At 40.9% G+C, this 19558-nt stretch overlaps 3 protein-coding genes across 4 annotated transcripts in view; 2 read left to right on the forward strand and 1 right to left on the reverse strand.

Annotated features, from left to right (window-relative positions):
• Positions 1 to 3511, reverse strand: otc (ornithine transcarbamylase). Its single transcript, XM_044132552.1, has 10 exons — positions 3342 to 3511; positions 3077 to 3215; positions 2899 to 2980; positions 2094 to 2181; positions 1852 to 2005; positions 1656 to 1778; positions 1528 to 1581; positions 1185 to 1446; positions 540 to 592; positions 1 to 458 (listed from the first exon to the last, which is right to left on the reverse strand). The coding sequence occupies exons 1-10, from the start codon at positions 3422 to 3424 to the stop codon at positions 399 to 401; spliced, it is 1098 nt and encodes a 365-aa protein (XP_043988487.1). The 5' UTR covers positions 3425 to 3511; the 3' UTR covers positions 1 to 398.
• Positions 3512 to 3690: 179 nt separating this feature from the next.
• rpgra (retinitis pigmentosa GTPase regulator a) lies at positions 3691 to 17322 on the forward strand. Its single transcript, XM_044130905.1, has 14 exons — positions 3691 to 4075; positions 5063 to 5197; positions 5511 to 5636; positions 5749 to 5841; positions 7112 to 7174; positions 7295 to 7453; positions 7542 to 7691; positions 7772 to 7930; positions 8582 to 8737; positions 9081 to 9205; positions 9970 to 10179; positions 10497 to 10992; positions 11070 to 11149; positions 13171 to 17322. Exons 2-14 carry the CDS (start codon positions 5167 to 5169, stop codon positions 16141 to 16143), a joined length of 4821 nt encoding a protein of 1606 aa, XP_043986840.1. The 5' UTR covers positions 3691 to 4075; positions 5063 to 5166; the 3' UTR covers positions 16144 to 17322.
• A 1203-nt stretch (positions 17323 to 18525) lies between these two features.
• The window catches only part of srpx (sushi-repeat containing protein X-linked), a 40454-nt gene continuing 39421 nt past the window's right edge, over positions 18526 to 19558 (forward strand). For both annotated transcript variants that reach the window (XM_044130907.1, XM_044130909.1), the window contains exon 1: positions 18526 to 18766. In XM_044130907.1, the coding sequence (XP_043986842.1) occupies positions 18559 to 18766 (208 nt within the window). In that variant the 5' untranslated portion in view covers positions 18526 to 18558. The remainder of the gene's footprint in view (positions 18767 to 19558) is intronic.

Here is a 19558-nt window from a genome sequence, read left to right on the forward strand (position 1 = left end):
CGTAACTCCCATCCCAAGCAAAACACGTCATCTACCGTCTTCCAATCAGACACCGGGACGCGTTACTGACTTTGACCACTTGGTGTCGCACTTGCACAAAACAAATCAGACCAACGTCTGAACTGAACTCAGGTTAATCTAACAAAATTATCTCTCAAAATGGATTTTAACGCTTTTGGATAAAGTTGTGACCTTACTACAACATGAATCAATCACAACTCACACAATCCTTTAATATATTGCTGGCACCCTCCATCGAGTTCAGATAGATGGAAATAAATTGTAATAACTCAGAAACTGTTTCCTTGTTAATAAATATAACAATTATAAAAGTAAACACAAATTTTGCTAACACATGTTGCTTCATCAGTAGGTCCAAAATAAATTCCACCTTAAGTTTAAAACTTTGGCATAGAGATCTGTGGAGTGTAGTCGGTCAAAAGAGAAACCATCAAACCCTGAAAAAGGTAAAACGGCTGATATTAGAAACCATAAATAATGATGAGGAGTAAATGTGAAATATCTACCTGCTATCTTACCATGATGGTCCATTTCCTATTCTCAGCCTCAGGAAAATGAGTAACACTGCACCCTGAACACCTCAATCTTTACAGTGAAGGCATGGTGGTGGTAGTATCATGCTGTAAACAATGAAAATAAATATTTTCTGAAGTTGTTGGAGTGACGCAACTAATTAATGGGCATTGGATTTTTGCGTCCAAAAATAATTTCAGACTTGATGAAGTTTGGGATTTTCACATTTTCTCAAACTACAACCAAAAATGTCGACTCACTTTAGTGGGATATAATGTGACAGACCTTCACAAATTGTCACAAAATTGGAAAGAGAAAAGGACAAAATACAAAGTATGTTGTGCATTCAAAAACTCAGACAAGTCACCGAGAAAATTATTGAGGCGCTTCAAACTAACTTTTGAAAATTAACACTGCACCCTGAACACCTCAATTTTACAGTGAAGCATGGTGGTGGTAGTATCATGCTGTGTGGGTGGTTTTCTTCTGGAGGAAGAATACAGTCCTGAGCTAAATACAGTCCTGGACAGGAACCTGTTACAAACTGTGGAAAGCCTTGAAAATTGATATTCAAAAACCCTCTCCATCAGTCTGACTGAGCTGTAAAGAAATATCGCAGGTCATGTAAAATCCCAATAAAATACATCAACATTTGGTGGTAGTAACATGAGAAAATATAGGAAAAGGCTCAAGTGATATGTATGAGAAGGCACTATAGAGTAATTTAGCTGAAAGTTTGAATAAAACAAGCCTCTTGCTTGCCTCCATTGTAATCTGGTAGCCATGGAAATCTTTTAGCCTCCTTTTCTTCTCCTCTTCCTGGCCCATGCTGACCCAGGTGTCGGTGACCAATACATTGCTGCCATGGGCAGCCTCCATCGGATCTGAGGTCAGAACAAGTTGGGTCCCGTGCTGTGACAGAACCGCGATTAGAGAAAACTCAGGGTGAATATTGTTAACCGATAAATGACTTTAAGCAGTCTGGAACCTCACTTGTTTGGACAGCCTCTGCGCCTCTTCAGTTACACCCTTGTCTGGTTCATAACCCTGTGGAGAACAGTGCATTCAGTGAGACAGAAAAACCCATCAGAACCCATGATGGTCTGAAAGGAGAGGCGGACCTTTGGTGTGGCAACTTTTAGATGAACCCCCAGTTTGGCAGCAGTCATCATGAAGGAGTGGAGGACATTGTTTCCATCTCCAATCCAGCTCACTGTAAGTCCACTAAGAGACCCATAATGCTCCTAGAAGAAAACAGCAGGGATTAAAAAAGTTTATCATATATAAAAGTTGTAGTGTGCTGGGGGAAAATGCCACCTGTAAGGTGAGGAAGTCTGCCAGAATCTGGATGGGGTGATAAAGTTCAGAGAGTCCATTAATGATGGGGATGGAAGCCTCTCGATCCAGCTCCTCCAGTGTGCAGTGACTGTAAACCCGTGCCAAAACGATATCGCAAAGTCCAGAGAGAACCCTATGAAGAAAGATAGGAGACACCGCTTTCAGTAAAAACAGCAGCACCACAAGTTAACATAATATAGTTGTGTGCGTGTGTGTGTTACCTTGCCGTATCGGTGCAGCTTTCATTTACTCCTAAGTGGATGTCCTGTGAGGTTAGGAAGCAGGGGTGTCCACCCAACAAAGCAAAACCTGAAATATGAATAAACTTTTCTCTTCAGAATCGCCTCATAGGTACTGGGAAAAAATTGCATAAAAACAGCAACACTCTGAACGTACACGCTACACATTAAATAGAAAATAGGTCTCACAAGAATATTTATAACCCCTAAACGTTTTGTATTTTCACATTACAACCACAAATGTCAATAGGTTTTTCTGTGATTTTTATTTTGTGAAAGACCAACAGAGAATATTGCATTATTGTAGCAGGGTAAAGAAAATGAAAATGAAGCATGGCTTTCAAATTTGAATCTGAAAATAAGAACAACTTCAAGTGTTCTAGTGTTTCCACAATACTATCAGTTGGATTTTATTTGCAGGCGTCAGAGTAAAAAGTGCTAGACACTTTTAGATTTTCATTTTAAAAGAATAATAACGTGTATCCTTTGTGTTGACATAAACTCCAAAACCACAACAGGATAACTTGCGGTTTGCGGTATCTTGTGTGACAAAATGAAGCCCCTTTCTGCAGCCACGAAGCTCAGCGTTTTGTCACAGGCCTGCCCTGAAAATGTGCCTTTCAGCAGATCTTTTGTTTCTGTTGACAATGACGATACAGTAAGAGTATCAGGGCAGAGAGCACCACCAGAACACATGCTGTTACGCTATTTTCTGTGCTAAGAGCAATAAAGGCAACACAGTTCTCTGTTAAATCCACATGTAGATGCTGATATACAAACTGAGCACCTGTTTCTGTGGACATTCTTGTTCTGGTGCTCCTCTTCTCAAATATCATTGCAATCGCCTTTCCTTGCAGAAGAGGCAGATACTGAAATAGAAATAGCATTTGGCTTCTTTCAAACTCCATAAAGCAAATATGAACTTGTTTACCAGTAAAACAAAAATGTTCCCTTTAGTTAAATACCTGCTTTCCATGTTTTATCTGATGCTTGAGGTCCGCTGATACCCACAGCAGCCTCTTGATTTCATCGGAGCTGAAATCTTTAAGTGTGAGACAACTGCGACCTTTTAAGCTCACCGAGTTTAAGGAAGCTGCTCCACCTCTGGAAAGGCAGCAATAATGTAGGATTTAGACTTACACAACCACGCAATTATGACAAAGATGTTTTTTTTGTTTGTCTGTTTTTTTTTTTAGAGCAATCACCTCTAAATAAACTGGAGTTGCTTACCTAAATCCTCTTTGCGGGTTGTAATGAAAAGATTTCAAACATTTTAAAAGGCAACTGCTGACTGAGAAAAGATTTAAAGGCATCGCAGTTTAGAGGAAATTAAAAAGAGCGCAAGGATCAGCGACTTTTTGGATCAGTGAGTCATGGGGTCCGCACGTTTTAATCGCTGGGGAGACTTTGGGGTTCTATGAGTGGGTGGAGCTTAAGAGAGCTTTAACCGGCAGCTGCTGATTGGGGCTGCTTTCAGTTTAGCTGGGAACTGATCACCGAAAAGCGATCATAATCATGTCCCAGCTGCAGCTAGAAAACCAGTGCTCAGTTTAGGGTTGGTGAAACCACTGCAAGGTCATTAATTGGCAGAATGATGGCTAAAAAAAGCGTCAATATCAAAGAAAGAGTGCCTTTTATTAACAACAGTAACCAGAAGTTACGTAAAGACATTTAGCAGCACGATACGTGTATTTAGTTGTGTTATTCATTTGTATGGGTTAAACTCCACTGAGATTTTCCTGTCACCGATACAACACCGCCCTCTAGTGGTGTAAAATTACACAACAATAACGTTTCAGAGGCGCCAGCCTACCCTGTCGTTGGATGGATGACTCCAATCGTCTTCCCGGTTAAAGGAAGAGGAGCGGACCCACTTCCGAGCACATGTAGCGGCGTCTGGGTCCAACATGGCCATGACATTGCCATCGTGCAACGGAGAGCGAAAAAATTTTTTATTATCAGAGGTTTTTATCTTTTTCAACCTCCCGTATGTTACTTTGAATAGGTTCAGAATTTTTTTTTCTGCAGGTGCCAAGGGGGAAGCTAAGCATTTTACTGAGGATGCTATGACAGATCTCTTTTGAACTGAGCGGCTAAAGTTGTTTTTCAGAGTTGTTTTTGTCAGTTTATTCATGGTTTCTACTTGCTGGAATCAAGCTAATTTGTCTGTGAAGGTAGCACACCTCTTTGGGGATCATAGACGGCGGTATTTACAGGAACCTGTAAATACCGCTTGCTTAGGAACCGACCCATACCTTCTCCCTCCTGACGTGTTGATGAAATTACCGACTTTGCCTGAATCCACACCACATGATTTATTTCACTATGTCATAAACAGCGTTTCCCCTTAAACCGGAGAGAAGACGTACAGAAGACAAGACGCTAATCATTTTTTCTGTACATGCTAGGCTACTGATGGTTAGACGCTATCTTCTCCATAATGCGATATTTGATATCTTTCTAATCATACTTACTTATAAAGTATATGAATGCTAAACTTCTTACCTTGTATAAAGTGTTCGCTGTAAATCCGCGGTTACACCGAGAGCTGCCTGTCATTATGATTGACGGCTGATATTCATCACCGCATCTTTCCTCATTAAAATAAAATGAATATAAAATATAGCATCCCCTAGCGCCCCCCTGGCGCCGCCACTGGCTCAGTATCCCCAAGTCATATTTTTGGTCCGAGGTTTCTCAAATAAAAAAACAACATTTTAAGCGTTGAAAATGAGCGACTCCCGTCCCCCAAATTAAACAGTAGCCAGTAAAAGAACTTTTTAACTTTTCCTTTCTCTACCATTTAGGATTAAAAATACTGTAAGCCTCTGAATTAGTTTAATTTTATTTTAAGGTTGTTTATTATGTTTACTAGTATTTTGCACTAGTAAACATAATAGTTTACTAGTTATGTTTACTAGTAAATATAGTCGTTTATTTATTTATTTCAGATCCATGGGTCGCACGAGTCCAGCTTAGTCCAGTCTGAGCTCTCCCTGATCTACAGCAGCAGTCTGAACAGAGCTGCGGGGCGCAGACCGGGAGAACGGAGGACATGCCTGGCCGGACCGATGCAGACATACCTGGTGAGAGGCACCAAGCCTACTTAGAATGATATACATGTAGGAGTGGACATCCTCTCTTCTTTAATGTGTCAGTTTCTGTATTTCTACCGTGCAAACCTTGTAAACCTGTTGCTATTTCTGTCCGCTGCTGCTTAAATCTCCTGAGAGTTGACAGCAGCTTGTGCTGGGATTTGGCCGGTGTTAACTTAGACAACTGCGCTAACTTGCTGACCTGCTTATATTTGAAGCACTGTTCCTGTCAGGGCAGCAGCAGCAGAGAGGTGATTCACACACACTTCATTTTTTCCTTTTTTTTTTTTACCACCCCCTTCAGAAACCGGAGCCATCTTCGCATTTGGGAAGAGCAGCTTTGCTGACGATGTCCCCAGTCAGTTCTGGTTGAAAAATGACCGTCCAGTGGAGATATGCTGTGGCAAAGAGCACAGTGCTGTGATCACAGGTACACACACATATACAAACATTTCAGTCAGAGGCGGATTTCTGACTCAGGATGTGTATTTTTTTTGCTGAAAACAAGTAAATAAAAGCAGACTTGTGTTATAATTATGCAGAAAATGGGAGGTTGCTCATGTTTGGTGGTAATACTGGTGGCCAACTGGGACTGAAGATAAAAGCAGATGCCAAAAAACCCACCTCTGTGAAAGGTATCCACACAGACCAAATGTAGTAAGTTTTTATTACCAACATAGCGTCTTGCACGGAATATATATTTTCTATTTTGGGGGATCTTATTTAACAGCTCAACACAAATGAGAGTATAATTGTGTTTTAGGAAAAAAATCTGAAAAATAAAACCCGCCTTCACATACAACTAGAAATGCATGCTTACAGGTTTCATCTCATCTTACTTTGTGTCATGCTTAAATATTTCAGATAATCAAACAAAATTTAATAAAACACAAAAAATAAATAGAGATCCATGAGAGTTTCGAGGTCAACACTATTGTTGATGATACTCAGTCCACACTATTCTACAATAGGACCTGGAAAACTTAATTAACACAGTTCCACAATTAATGGAACCATTAATTCTGCTTTCTCCATGAAAATCATAAAGAACAATGGCCAGCAATTCACAACCATTAAGCTGACTGGACTTATTCAGCCGTTCATTGATCCAAAGCACACCAACATGTCTCCCAATGATCAATTATTTTTTAAATGCAGGTTTAAGGGTGACCTAGTCAAAGTACAGATATAAATCTAATTGATTTGTTGTGGCATGACTTTAACCTTGTTATACATTCTCTGAAATCATCCAGTGTAGCTAAGATAAATCTGAGAAGAACAAGGATGAACAGTGACGTCAGACCACTTTTTTCAGTAACGAGTAATCTAACGTGCTGCTATTTCAAATCCAGTAGTCAGACTACAGTTACTTATCGAAATCACTTTGCGTTACTGTGCGTTACTATCTTCTTTTGGAATGTAGTTTAATTTCCTCCACGCGTCTTGTCGAGTGACCGACAGTATCAGCAGCTACAGAAATCCCCAAGGCAAAGATCAATGTTATTTTCATAAGGGGCAGAGCATTGTCATCCAGCTATTTGGGGGCAATTACTTTTTCCACAAAGAGCCAGGTTGGTTTGAATAGGTTTATTGTCTTAATAAATGAAATTATCATTTGAAAAGTATATTTTGATTGTATTTACATGATATGTGTAATAAGGTTTGATTTGAGACATCTTATTGTCACAAGCAGAAAATAAATTTGCTTGTGATGAAAAAAGGTGCAAAACAGTTCAAGGTGTAAGACATGTTCAAGGCTCTGTAAATGTAACACGTTGTCTCAGGACTAAAGCTTTATCTGGGGACATTTCAGTCATACAGTCATGACATCGTAAAAATTCAAATATAAAGTACTTTGCCCTTGCCAGACTTACCTTATCGTATAACAGGCTGTTTACTTCTCAGCATTGAAGCCTGAAAAGGTGAAGCTTGTGGCCTGTGGGAGAGATCACACACTTGTCTGCACATGTAAGATGTAAAACAAACAATCTCAAATCACAATTTGTCAGATTTCCGCATTAAAGCCAAATATTTAGCTTCTTACATGCCTTGTTTTTGAACCGGGTCTTGTTTTGCAATTTGTTTCAGTTCAGCACAGCGTCTGTGGGGCTGGCAGGAACCAGAATGGACAACTTGGCTCGGGCCACAAGAAGAACACTAAATCCTTTCAGCTGCTGCGTCCGTTTTGTGAGTCGGCACCGGTCAAAATGCTCGCTGCTGGCAGCAGCACTTCAGCTGCCTTAACAGGTCTGATTGTCGTAAGGAAAAAACATACAAGGAAACACATGTAGACTGGTGTTGAGCTGGATTTGCTCTACTCTGTGTTTGTGTGCAGAGGAAGGGAGGCTGTTCATGTGGGGAGACAACTCCGTGGGTCAAATTGGTTTAGGGGACCAGGCGTTTGCAGCAGAACCTAGAGAGCTGAATGTGGGGCAGGCGGTGATGTGGGTATCTTGTGGGCATCGCCACTCAGCGTTTGTGACAGGTACGACGCTGCTCGACCAAACCCAGACCCGCTCTGACCCAGTTAGACCAGACTCTTAACCATCAGTAATTCTGTTTCAGCGCACGGTGGACTTTACACCTTTGGTGAAAGTGCAAATGGACGACTCGGGGTCCAGGTGGGGCAGCTGGCTAATCACAGAGTCCCCCAGCAAGTGCAAGGCATTATGGGAAGTGTCATTCAGGTGTGCTGTGGAGGGGAGCACACTGTGGCACTAACAGGTGTGTTGACAGCATAAACTGAAAAGACAAAATCTCTTTCCCTTTACAGTTAGATAACTCGTCTGGTTTTAATAGGGCCTCATGTAAAGTTACATTTTTATGGTTAAATAAAAAAATTACAATTCTGTCTTCCTGGTGATTTAAAATGCATGTAAACATTTAAAATTTGTGAAAAATTGGTTTAGAAAGGGAGTAGTTTTACTAACAGTAATATGTCAACATATTCCTTGTACTATATGTTTTATTACATAAAATAACATAGAAAACTGTTAAAATGTGTAGTACCTCTAAATTAATCAGTCAGTCGGTCAGTGCGTCATTCAGATTGCAATTATTTCATCATGAATAAATAAATGATTATATATACTTTATGAATGTCCCTGTTTCTCTGAATTCTCCTGTTTTGAATAAAAAAAGCGATGGTTCAAAAAACTGCTGGCAAATATCACTTCAACTTTGCTCACTATTTTTATTCTCCTCACTGAATGAAAAGTGCAATTATCGTTCTGAAATGAGAATTAGTAAACCGGTAAATCAAGATCAAGCACGACTGATTTATACTGTCGTACAGCAGATAAGTAAATTGACCATTAATTGTGATTGGTTGAATTTCTCTTCTTTTGTGTTGGCATATTTGTGTTCCTGAGCCAGAGGAGGACGTGTACACGTTTGGCAGAGGTCAGTACGGTCAGCTGGGCCACGGGACGTTTGAGTTCGAACTTCATTTGCCAAAACCACTGGAGCGCTTCCACAACAGCAGCGCCAGACGCATCGCCTGCGGAGAAAACCACACTGCTGTGATTACGAGTAAACCAGCTATCACTCTTGTCATTTTGAAAATGCTACTCCTGTTTCACTTTTGTAGCTCCGCATGCACATTTGATGTGCTGCGAACGGCAGGAACAGCAGGATCAGATGTTTTAAAGTAGAGTTATGTGGAGGGATTGTGAGCAGTCAGCGTGTTATTGTAAAGTTGTTGCAAAATGACAAAAAAATTCACTTTGGTGTTACCGCACTCCGACTACTTTATCAGAAAAAACGACATAAATGACCTGAAATGCTGATCTTGTTTTGTTTTTGTTTAAATTATCTTTTAATTGTAAACTTGTTTTGTTGTCAAATAATTCAAATTGGCCTATCTCCTCTCCAGATGCTGGACTGCTCTACACATTTGGTGATGGCCGTTATGGAAAACTGGGGTTACAGCAGGAGAACTTCATCAACCAGTTCAGCCCAACACTGTGCACCCGTTTCCTGAAGTACAGCGTGCAATCAGTAAGTTAGGAGTCTCACAAACTAAAAATATCAATGGAAAAACACTTTAAAAAGTCAGAATTATTATTAGAATTATTTGTTTTAGTGCCTCAAAAACATATTCTCACCTTGTGCACTTGTTTTTTCAGGTTACAGCCACATCCCCGTCATAATTTCTTGATTTGTTTTGTGACTTTCCAATGCAAAAATAGTAGTACATGATTGTGAAGTGGAAAGAAAGTCATCAATAGGCTAAAAAGGCTTTTACTAAATAAAATTATGCATAGTCTCTTTGTGTATTCGACACTTTTAAACCTGATGGCTCTAAAATAAACTCCAGTACAGTCAATTGCATACAAATGGTGTTTGGTGAATAGAGTCCGACTGTGCGTGATTTAATTTCAGTATAAATTCATTTGTTCCAAGAAACACAGCGGGGAACGTTATGGAGAAGTTTGAAGCAGAGTTAAAATATAGAAATAGATATCTAAAGTTAAGATCTACAACACCGTAGTTTGGTTCAAAACATTTTTAGTGTGTTAGAACGGCCCAGTAAAAGTCTGAGAATCAGTGGAAAGACTTGAGATTGATTGATGTTCACAGATGTTTTGCCCTAAAACAAAATCCCCATATTACAAAAGTAGGTTGTTGTAAGGTGGCAAAGTGTGATAAAGTTAAAGGCTAACACAATAAATAAGACAATAAATCTCAAAATGTGCAATTTCAATCCCGCAAGTGAATGCGCTGTAATCAACGGTACTATTATGTGTCTTTCATATATTTAGGTGTCCTGCGGTGGTCACCACACTCTGGTTCTGGCTGTCCCCAGACCAGCAACACAGAGTCAGGGTGGAGAGTCACAGAAGGATGCTGCAATTACAGACTTCTTCTGGGATTCAGACGACCCTGAAAACCTCTTCAAAGACTCTCCGATGGACCCAGCTCCAGTCGTCCCTCTCTCAGCGCTGGCCGCTCGGGCTCGCCACAGAAAACAAGTGAGAACCTAACGCCTCCCGGCTCATTTTAAGAGCACAATCATGTGGGTTGTCCAGAAACACGTCTGAAAAAATATAAGTCTTCTGTAATGACTGCTTGTTCCTGCTAAAATAACTTCAATAATATAAAAAAAACCAAAACAACAATAGTAATGCCACAAAATCTAATTGAAATAAAACCTGGAAATATTTCTCGTTTGGTTGCAGCCACAGTTTAGCTCCAGCAGGGAGGAGTGTTACACAGCTTTTCTGACTGCTGTGGAAGCTACAAAGATGAATTTCAAACCTTTAACTCTGAGATTCTTTTGCCCTTTCAGAAAAGCTTTGTGGAGCTGTTTGGAGAGTTGCCTCAGAACCCCCCTCGTCCTAATTCTGGCTTCCTCAGCACCTCCTGGCAGACATCCAGAAATATCCCAAACCTGAAGCAGCTTCTAAAGGATGCTCCCGCCCCCACCCACTCCCCCAAAGCGGCACCAGCAAGCCCGCTTTTATCCCCCAGGTCTCAGTCCGTATCCTCCAAGCCGTCAAGCCCACGTTCACAATCATCTCTCTCATGTCGGAGTAGAGCCTCCACCGCCGTCTCCTCCAGGTCCAAATCCAAAAGGCTGCCTTCTTCTGTATCTTCGTCCACGTCTAGAGCTAATCATAACTCAAGTAGTCCTGCCTATTCTGAAAAGGCTGAGAGGAGCGCAGCACGCAGAGCCTTAAATGAGAATCCGTCTGACGCGTTCCCACCTAACAAACCCTGCAGCCCTGACAGACCCCTCATCCGTGTTTATGATAATAACCTGGACCGGAAAAGACCTCAAACAAGTATTTTGAACTAATATATTCGTCTAGCAAGTAACTAAAGTATCTGCAGTCAATAAAGTCCTTTCTTCTTGTTTCAGAGGGAGAAGCTCGAAGGGGACAGCTAATCTCTCAAGATGTGGAAGATGAGAGAAACCATGTGGACTTTTTGCCATATATGGTGAGAGAAGAGGTTTTTATTAGCTTACGCAAGGTGATGTTTGATGGAGGAGATGGATGTAGCATCCATTAAAACCCACTCTGATGAGCTTTGTTATCCACTTCTGGTTTCTTCTTTCTCCTCTAAATTACAAGCACTTCAGGGCAGGAAACAGCAGCGTTGAACGCTCACCCACTTTTCCAGGAAATCTGCATACCTCAGCATATATACCGTATACGTGTGTGTACATGCGCGTGAGTGTTTGTGTGTTCTGGAAAGCACATGGTGCACAGGAGTTTTCCTCTCAGTTTAAAACTGAAGTGAAATGTTAAATTGAATTGTGATTTCTCAGTTTTCAGCACTAAGCATTAAGGCATTAAGCTTTTTAGGGTGAGTTTACTCAGACTCAGGAATGTACACCCACACACACACACGCACACACACACACACACACACACACACGCCCACACACACACACGCACACACACATGCCAACACGCACACACACACACACACACACAGTGTTTTTGAAAAGCTGGCAGCAACCTTGCCACATCTCATCAGTGTTTCCACAGCAAGCGTTGAAGCAAGCAGTGACAGAGTCTCCTGCGTTGTTGTTGTGCAGCAGGTTTATCCAACACGTGGCGTCCAGTGACCCAGTCTTGTCTCACATGGAGGGTGTGAATGTACAGCAGCGACAGACGTGTTTGCTTCTGCACACGAGTGCTAAATTTAATGGATTATAAGCCAAATAGAGTCTGAAAATGACAAAACGTTAAGCTACAGATAACCTCTTTGCATTTTGCTTCACTTTCTTGTAATCTTTTCCAGTCGTCTTGACATTTGTAGTTTGCCTGGTATTTTGGAGGGTCTGTCAAAGTTTTCCTTTGAATTTTTCTTCTTCTTCTTTTATTTCTTTTACCTGATGTTTGTCCTGTAATCATTACTGGCAGCATCCTTTGCAGACGAACATTGAAAGTCATGCCTTAAAGAAATAGGAAATATAAAGACTTAACGCAGGACCTGAGTTGCATCATCCACTGTTTACAGCGAATATTTTATTTTTGATGGTAAAATACTGTTTTAATGTCAAACTTTAGGATATTTTTATAGTTTTGGCTATAAAAGTGAGAATCTAAACCAGTTTTCATGTCCAAGCCTCCAAGGCTGGGGTCCTGCAACTTTTATTGTCTTGTCTTCAAACACTCAGTCAAACAGTCAGGTTATTAGCAGGACTTTGGAGAACTCGACTGCATGCTGAGGAGGTAATTCAGCCATTTGATTCAGGTGTGCTGGACCAGGGACACATCTAAAAGTTGCACCGATCCCTGAGGAATGTTTTGATCTGAACCATCCTTTCGTAGTTCTAGTTGTATGTTTAAGGTCTGTTACAGCATTTTTCTTTTTTCACCCCAAATTGTGCTGTATTTAGCGGCATCCATTTCTCTCAGCAATAACTATCTTCTTGGCATTTTTCCACAAAGTCCTGATTCGTAACCTACACAACTAAACGTCGCCCTGCATGAACTGAACAGCGAGCTCTGCGAAGTACGATCATTTCTACCTATTTTGGTCACAATTAGCAGTCATTTTGACTGCAGGGAATTTTGCACTGTTGTAGTAGAAACATTTTTAGCTGGTTAAAATAAATATACGTACTAGTTTTTATAGGTCACCCAAACAGACAATTCCCATGAATATGAAAATCACTTGTGAAAACTATATACCACGAACAATGAACTTGACAGCGTGACGTCATCTGATAATCCATCGAAGGAGCTTAGAGACAAGGCTGCAGTTTTTTGCACAAAAGTTTCTTTGCACTTATTCTTAAAATATACCCCAGCGATTTAATGTATTTTCTAAACAATGTATATATAATTACAATATTTTATGCATTGATTTGTTAAAGATTATATTGAAATTATTAAAATGTTTAGCTCAGTCATTAATAGCAAAATTTGTAGCTCAGGTTTGTGTTGTCCTTCCTGTTTACACATTTTTTACAATCTACATAAAAAAAATTCAACGCTGTCTTTTAGGAAACCAGAACTGGGAGAGTTCAAATTGCCAAAGAGCCGGAGGTTCATGGAGACCAGAAGAGTGGCCAAAGCCCGCCCAAAGACCTCAAAGCAGAGGTTCTGGCAGGCTCCAACTCCAGAAAGGAAGAAGAGTTGTCACTGGAAAGCAGGAGGAAAAAAGCCCGAGTCACATCTCAAGACCGTCAGAACGTTAACACCAGCAAAACCAAACCTCCAGAAGTAAGAGACGGCCAAAGCAAGCTCTATAGGATAAAATCGACAAAACATGACAAGAAAAGTGCAACAACACAACAACCTGTGTCGATAACAATAACCAAAGTAAGTAAAAAAGGTGAAAAAGATCAACTGACAGAGCACTCTTTTAAGAAAGAACTAAAAATGACTCCAAAAAGAAGGAACATGTCATCTTCTTCAGGCAAGATCAGCTCAACTCTAAAGGTTACAGGTAATAAGGAAACAATCAGTGAAAACATCTCAAAGGACGATGCTGTGATCCAGAATGAAGGCACTGATCTCAAATCCGCAGAAGTGAAGAAGCAGCAGGGCAAAAGGCGACTCAAGTCCAATCCAACAAAGAAAAAGGTCGAACGCACATTGAGAAATATTCAAAACACAGCAGTGCCTATAAAATCACAAAAACTTGAAGCTGCAGAAATTACTAAACCTCCTCAGGCTGAGAGTTCAAGTGTGAAATCGACACCTGTGAAGGTGATTAAACCCAAACCAGACAAAAATCAAAGCAAGCATGCAGAAAAACCTGCTGAAGGTAAAAGCAACAAAAAAGGTGACAAGGATGGGTTAATATATGCAAAAAGCACAAGAGGTGAAACTGAAGGCAGAACATCAGAAAGACAGAATTTAACTAAACAGAAGAAGAAAGAGAAGGAAGAAGAACCAAAAGTTAAACAGAGAAAAAGAGGGAAAGAAGACGGTGCTGATGTGAACTCGGAACGTAACAGCAAAGCCAAACCCAGGATTAAAACAACCCAGGCTTCCAGCCAGATCTCTTCAGATCATGATGCTTCTGAAGTCTCGAGCAGTGCACTTTCCTCACAAAGCCCCACAAGAACCAGGGCGCTTTCCGTCAGCAAAGCTAAATCCTTGCAATCCTCCGACCGTCGCCCCGCGGAAACACTTGCACCTGAAACTCAAAGGACAGAGAACGAAGACCTGCAGGAAGGAAAACAGACTTGGGGAGAGATTTTGAGCGATGCGGCGTTTCTTCTACCTGCTGCGGGGGTCGCAGGTGCAGCTATCGGCCTCCTGAGCGAGGCGGTGACTCGTGTGGAGGCTTTCCGCGCCGACAGTGACAGAGCTGCCTCTCCAGAACCTGAAACACCGAAAGTCAAACAGTTCGCAAAGCAGAGCGCAACTATGCACCCGTCCTTCTCTGCGACGTTGCATTCTGATTCAGAGGAAAGGGACGACAGCACACAGAAGGATGCTCAAGTGAGTATCTTATCAGATTTAGGAAACAACGCACATGAGGAGGAATTCAATGATCCATCAGAGCAGGAACCGGCTGAACTGATCAGGAAGGAAGAAACCTTTGAAAATAAAGAAGGAGAAGAGGAAGGCTCTGAAGAGGACGATGATTCCAAGATGACTGAAACAAACACCGGTGAAGATGAAGAAGCGTTGGGAAGTGACGTGGAAAGCAAAAACGAGGATGAGGAAGGAGAAAGCAGCGAGGCTGCAGGGGAGAGTGAACCTGGAGACGATGATGAGCGAGATAGTGAGTCAGAAGGAGAGGAGAGCGAGGGAAAAACAAGCTCCAGCGTTCAGGAAGAAGGTGAAGAAAGTAACAAAAGTGACACAAAGGATGCTGAAAGTGAGGAAGACGAGAGCAGCATGGAAACTGGTGAAGGAGTGAGTCACTCTGAGGCGAGTGAGGCAGCCGAGGAGGACGAAGGTGGAAGTGAAGAGCAAAGTGATGATGAGGGTAAAGGAGAGGAAGATAGTGAGGTGAGTGAGGATGAAGAAGAAAAAAGCAGTGAAGGATCCGAGAGAGAGCATAGTGAGAGTGAAGAGGAGGAGGAGGAAGAAGAAAGTGAGGAATCAAAGCAGTCTGATGAAGAGCAGGAAACTGAGAAAGAGGAGAGTGGAGGAGAGGGGGAAGAAGTCAGTGATGAAGAGGAGGAAGGAGAGCTTTCTTCAAGTGACGAAGAAGCTGAACAGGAGGCTACAGAGGATGAGGAAGAGGAACAGGGGAGCACAGAGAATGAGGAAGATGAAGGAACGGATGAAGAGAGCAAAAGTGAGGAGGAAGAGCAAAGCATGGAAGAAGATGAGGAAGGAAAAGAGGAAAGTATCTCTGCTTCTGAGGAAGAGGAAGAAAGTGAAGATGACCATGAAGAAGAATCAAGTGAGGAAAAAGGGAAGGAGAGTGAGGAAGAGGAAGAAATAGATGAGGAGGAGGAGGAGGAGGAGGAAGAAGGAGCAGAGGAAGAAGAGGAGGAAGAAGAACAAATGGATAAAGTTGAAGAGGAAGAGGAGGAGGAGGAACAAATGGAAGAAAATGAGGAAGAAGAGGAGGAAGAAGAACAAACGGATAAAGTTGAAGAGGAAGAGGAGGAGGAAGAACAAATGGAAGAAAATGAGGAAGAAGAGGAGGACGAACAGGAGGAGGAAGAAGAACAAACAGAGAAAGGTGAAGTAGAAGAGGAAGAGGAGGAGGAGGAGGAAGAAGAACAAATGGAAGACGAGGAGGAAGAAGAAGAGGGTGAAGAAGAAGAAGAAGAAGAAGAAGATGAGGAAGAAGTGCAAGAGACGGCGAAGAAACAGAAGAAGAAAGATAAATCAACAAGCTCAAAGGGGGTGGAGCCACCGTCTTCTTCTTCTCTTTCAGGGAAACGGAGAGAAGCTCCTAGACCTGCTCCGAGGAGCAAACAGAGAGACGGAGAGGAGAAGAAACCAGAAGAATCCAAGCAGTTCTGGAACGACGTTCTGCCTCAGTACCTGGACCTGCAGTGACTCCTACTGCCTCATCTGCAGATACTGTTGCCATGGTGATACATACTGGTTTCTGAACTGGGGCTCCCATGCCTTAAGGTGGACACTCATCTGTGGCCATCTTGGACTTTCACTTTCTAGAAGAGAGCCAGGAAATAGTTATTTTTTTTGTTTTGTTTGTTTTTTACTTTTTGAACATGTTCTGTTGCTGCCTCCTGCTGGACATCAGTATTGTTGCACTTTAATAATGCGCAAATACATTGAGTCAATAATTACCCTCATTGCGTGTCAAACTCAATCAGTTGCAGTTGCTGGTGTTCCACTAGATGACCCACAACCAGGAAAACAGTAAAAGCAAGGAATACATCACGCAATGCATCAGATTGTGCCTGTTTGTAGTGCATTGCTCAAGTTTTCTCTCAATAAATCACAATATCATAGAAAAGTCAACATATTTCAGCAATTTGTTTCAAAGGGGAAAACATAAAACATGAATTTATTGCACATTAGCCTTTACTTCTGCATATTTTAATGATAATTGATCAGATTTTCCTTCCACATAACTTTCCATGCTTATGCTTGGACACAGAACATTTTTATTATATACTATATGAACAGATATTAAAATACACTTACTAATATTTATTCTAATATATTTTGTTTCTAAATCAAAACCCTTTTTGTTCTTATGTAACGTTCCAAGAAAGTGAATTTTGGGCTTTGGATTAATGTCTCCCTTGGTTATGAATCCATAATATACTTGAATTTCACTTTTTAAATTATATTACTGAAGTAAGTGTACTTTTTAAAGAAATTTAACTTATTGAGATGCACTTGTGATGAATATTTGATACTGTAGTCAGCACTATGCTATTTAATGTAGGATTGTCTCAAACGTAATTCACTGCAAGATGTTTCAGTAAGTGCAGTTGAAGTAAGTTCAGGTTATTAGAGTGAGAGTTACTTTATTGCTTTATATCCAAAATATTTGACATATGAAACACTAGTATTGTTCCAATTTTCTGCTGCTAAGATTGCCACCTTTTCTTCTTTATTTGCTGCTTTTACTGCTTGCTACTTCAATTCAGTTATAGTAAAGCATCTATATATTAAAGAATGATGTAAGAAAAACAAATCAGAGCTGTGTGTTTATAATAAAGCTACATTTCTGTAAAAGAACAATAAAGCTGTTTTCTCTTGCTTGATTGCTTCTTGTATACTCCTTCCGTTTCCATCTGCTTGATGCAGAGTCTCTTTAGTGAGTCACTTTACTTCCCTGCATGATTAGTCATGTTCCTATTGTTGAACGCAGTCTGAAGCTCAGGAAGCTGGCAGGTAAAAGAAAATGCAGTAAAAGAAGAATCGTCAGAGGAAGCAGATTTGTAAAAAAAAAAAAAAAGAAAGAAATAATCAGCTGTGCACACCTTGACAGAAACAAAATTAAAAATACAAACTTGACTCAGAATAACAACCTCATAAATGTACTAATTATCAATAAAATGCACTTAAGTTTTTGCATGTACTGTGACAAAATGTGACAGATATTGAATGTGACGTGATATTTTTCAAAGCACTGAGTCTGAAACTGGAAAGAGAAGCTGAAATGGATCCACCTTTTGTCATGCAGTTAATTTCAAAATTATTCGTCTACTTAGGCCTAATGTAGGTCTTCACGGTGTTATTTAAACATGACATACTAATAGTTTTGCTGATTATTGTAAGTTAACTTTCCCCTGTTGTTAGTGACCAAGATGCATTTCAGGTGTGAACGATGAAGGACATAATGTTATTAGCAAGTAGGGATTTTTTGCATGACACCAGAAATGTTAAAGCTTACCAAAAAAATGCATGTTGTGCTCCTTTCTAAATTGCAATTTTCCAAACAAAAATTGTGATTTTATACATTGTGGAGTTCAAATATGAAGCAATCCTTTAATTCTGAGAACATTTTTCTTTTGACTGGAAGTAATGTTAACATTTTGGAGTCCAGCCTTGTCAGTCTGTGAAGGAAAAAAAAAAGAGATTAGGATGATGACAAGGTGGCCTGTCAGCCTCAAGGAGTTCTTGTGAAAGCGTAAACTGTTAAAATACCTGTAGATGTTCAAAAAGCTGTTAAGCCATTAAAAAAGGAGTTTATTTTCCCCTGAAGGATGTCTGTCTCTTCCTATCAGAAATCATCTTTGTTGAATGACTAAATCTAAATCTGCCAGTGGTGTGAATAGTTCTGGGTTTGACTGACCCAAGAAAAAAAAGTCTATATTTTTTGAATGTAATAATCAAATTTTTTTTTTTGTCATAAATAATGCTAAACTTGTTTCTATGTTTAGACTCTAGCTTTATTGCTGCATTGCAGCTGAATGTGTGGTTGTTCATGTCTGGCCCTGATTCCCCCTGCTCCCCCGTCTTTACCCCTGGCCCCTGACTCAACGCCGGTGGATGCCCTGCCTGCTTTCAAGAGAATCCTCCCTTGTTTCTGGAGCAAGAGGCGGGCTCTTTGGAAAAAGCAGGAATGCGCTGAGAGTTTTCCTCGCAAGCTGTCCTCCTCCTCCTCCTGCCTACATGTTAAAAATTGCCCGTCCTGACATGGAGCTGTGGCCACTGGGTCTCCTGTTCGTCCAGATCTGTCTCTGCTCCGGATATGAAGGTAAGAGCTGACTCAACATTTCACAAACCCTGCTGAGAGAGAGGAAGAATGATCCACAAATGACCCACTAGCTTATCTCCACACTGCCTGGAGGGGAAAATGTGAAGCACTGGTAGCTTTGGCTCAGAGCTGGACAGATTGTGGGGGGCTTTTTGCGGCTGTGTGATCGGGGGTCTGAGTTTGGTGAACCACGGGTGTGTTTACGTGGAAGCTGGGGGTGGAAAGTGGGGGGAGTGCAGTGTGCATCTGGAGGACGTTTCTGCACAGAGCTCAGGTCTGTGGCTCCACTTTTTCAGCCTTTAAATTCCTACTCTTTACACTTTTTATCAGAGACAGTGAGAAAGAGATTTCTAATTAAAACAAAGAACATTTCTGCATACAGTCTCAAGTAACTTTTTATGGAACAAGTATTTTTCTCTTGGAAAGCCTCATTAGTCTTAACGTTTCTCTGCAGCAGTAATTAGATGGCTTGCACTTCTGTTAATTAGCTTTTCCTATCTCTGTTTGTCACGCCTGAGCATCTTTTTATCATTGAAGCATAAAACATAATTACATGTTTTATGCATCAAACATATGAACGCATGCAAGCTTTCCACATAGACAAATGAGAGAGCCTGCAGCAGATGAAGTCACTTCAGAGTTCATGTGAGTATGAAAGAAGTTCAGTGTGTGTGTGTGGACCTGAGCAGCAGCAGTGGCTATGAACTTGTAGGTGGTTGGAAAGCAGCTCACCACCACTGTAAGATCATACAGGCTGCAACATGAAGACAGACTTAAAAACTGCTCATCAGG

This window comes from Gambusia affinis, linkage group LG11, assembly GCF_019740435.1.
Source record: "Gambusia affinis linkage group LG11, SWU_Gaff_1.0, whole genome shotgun sequence".
Lineage (NCBI taxonomy): Eukaryota > Metazoa > Chordata > Actinopteri > Cyprinodontiformes > Poeciliidae > Gambusia > Gambusia affinis.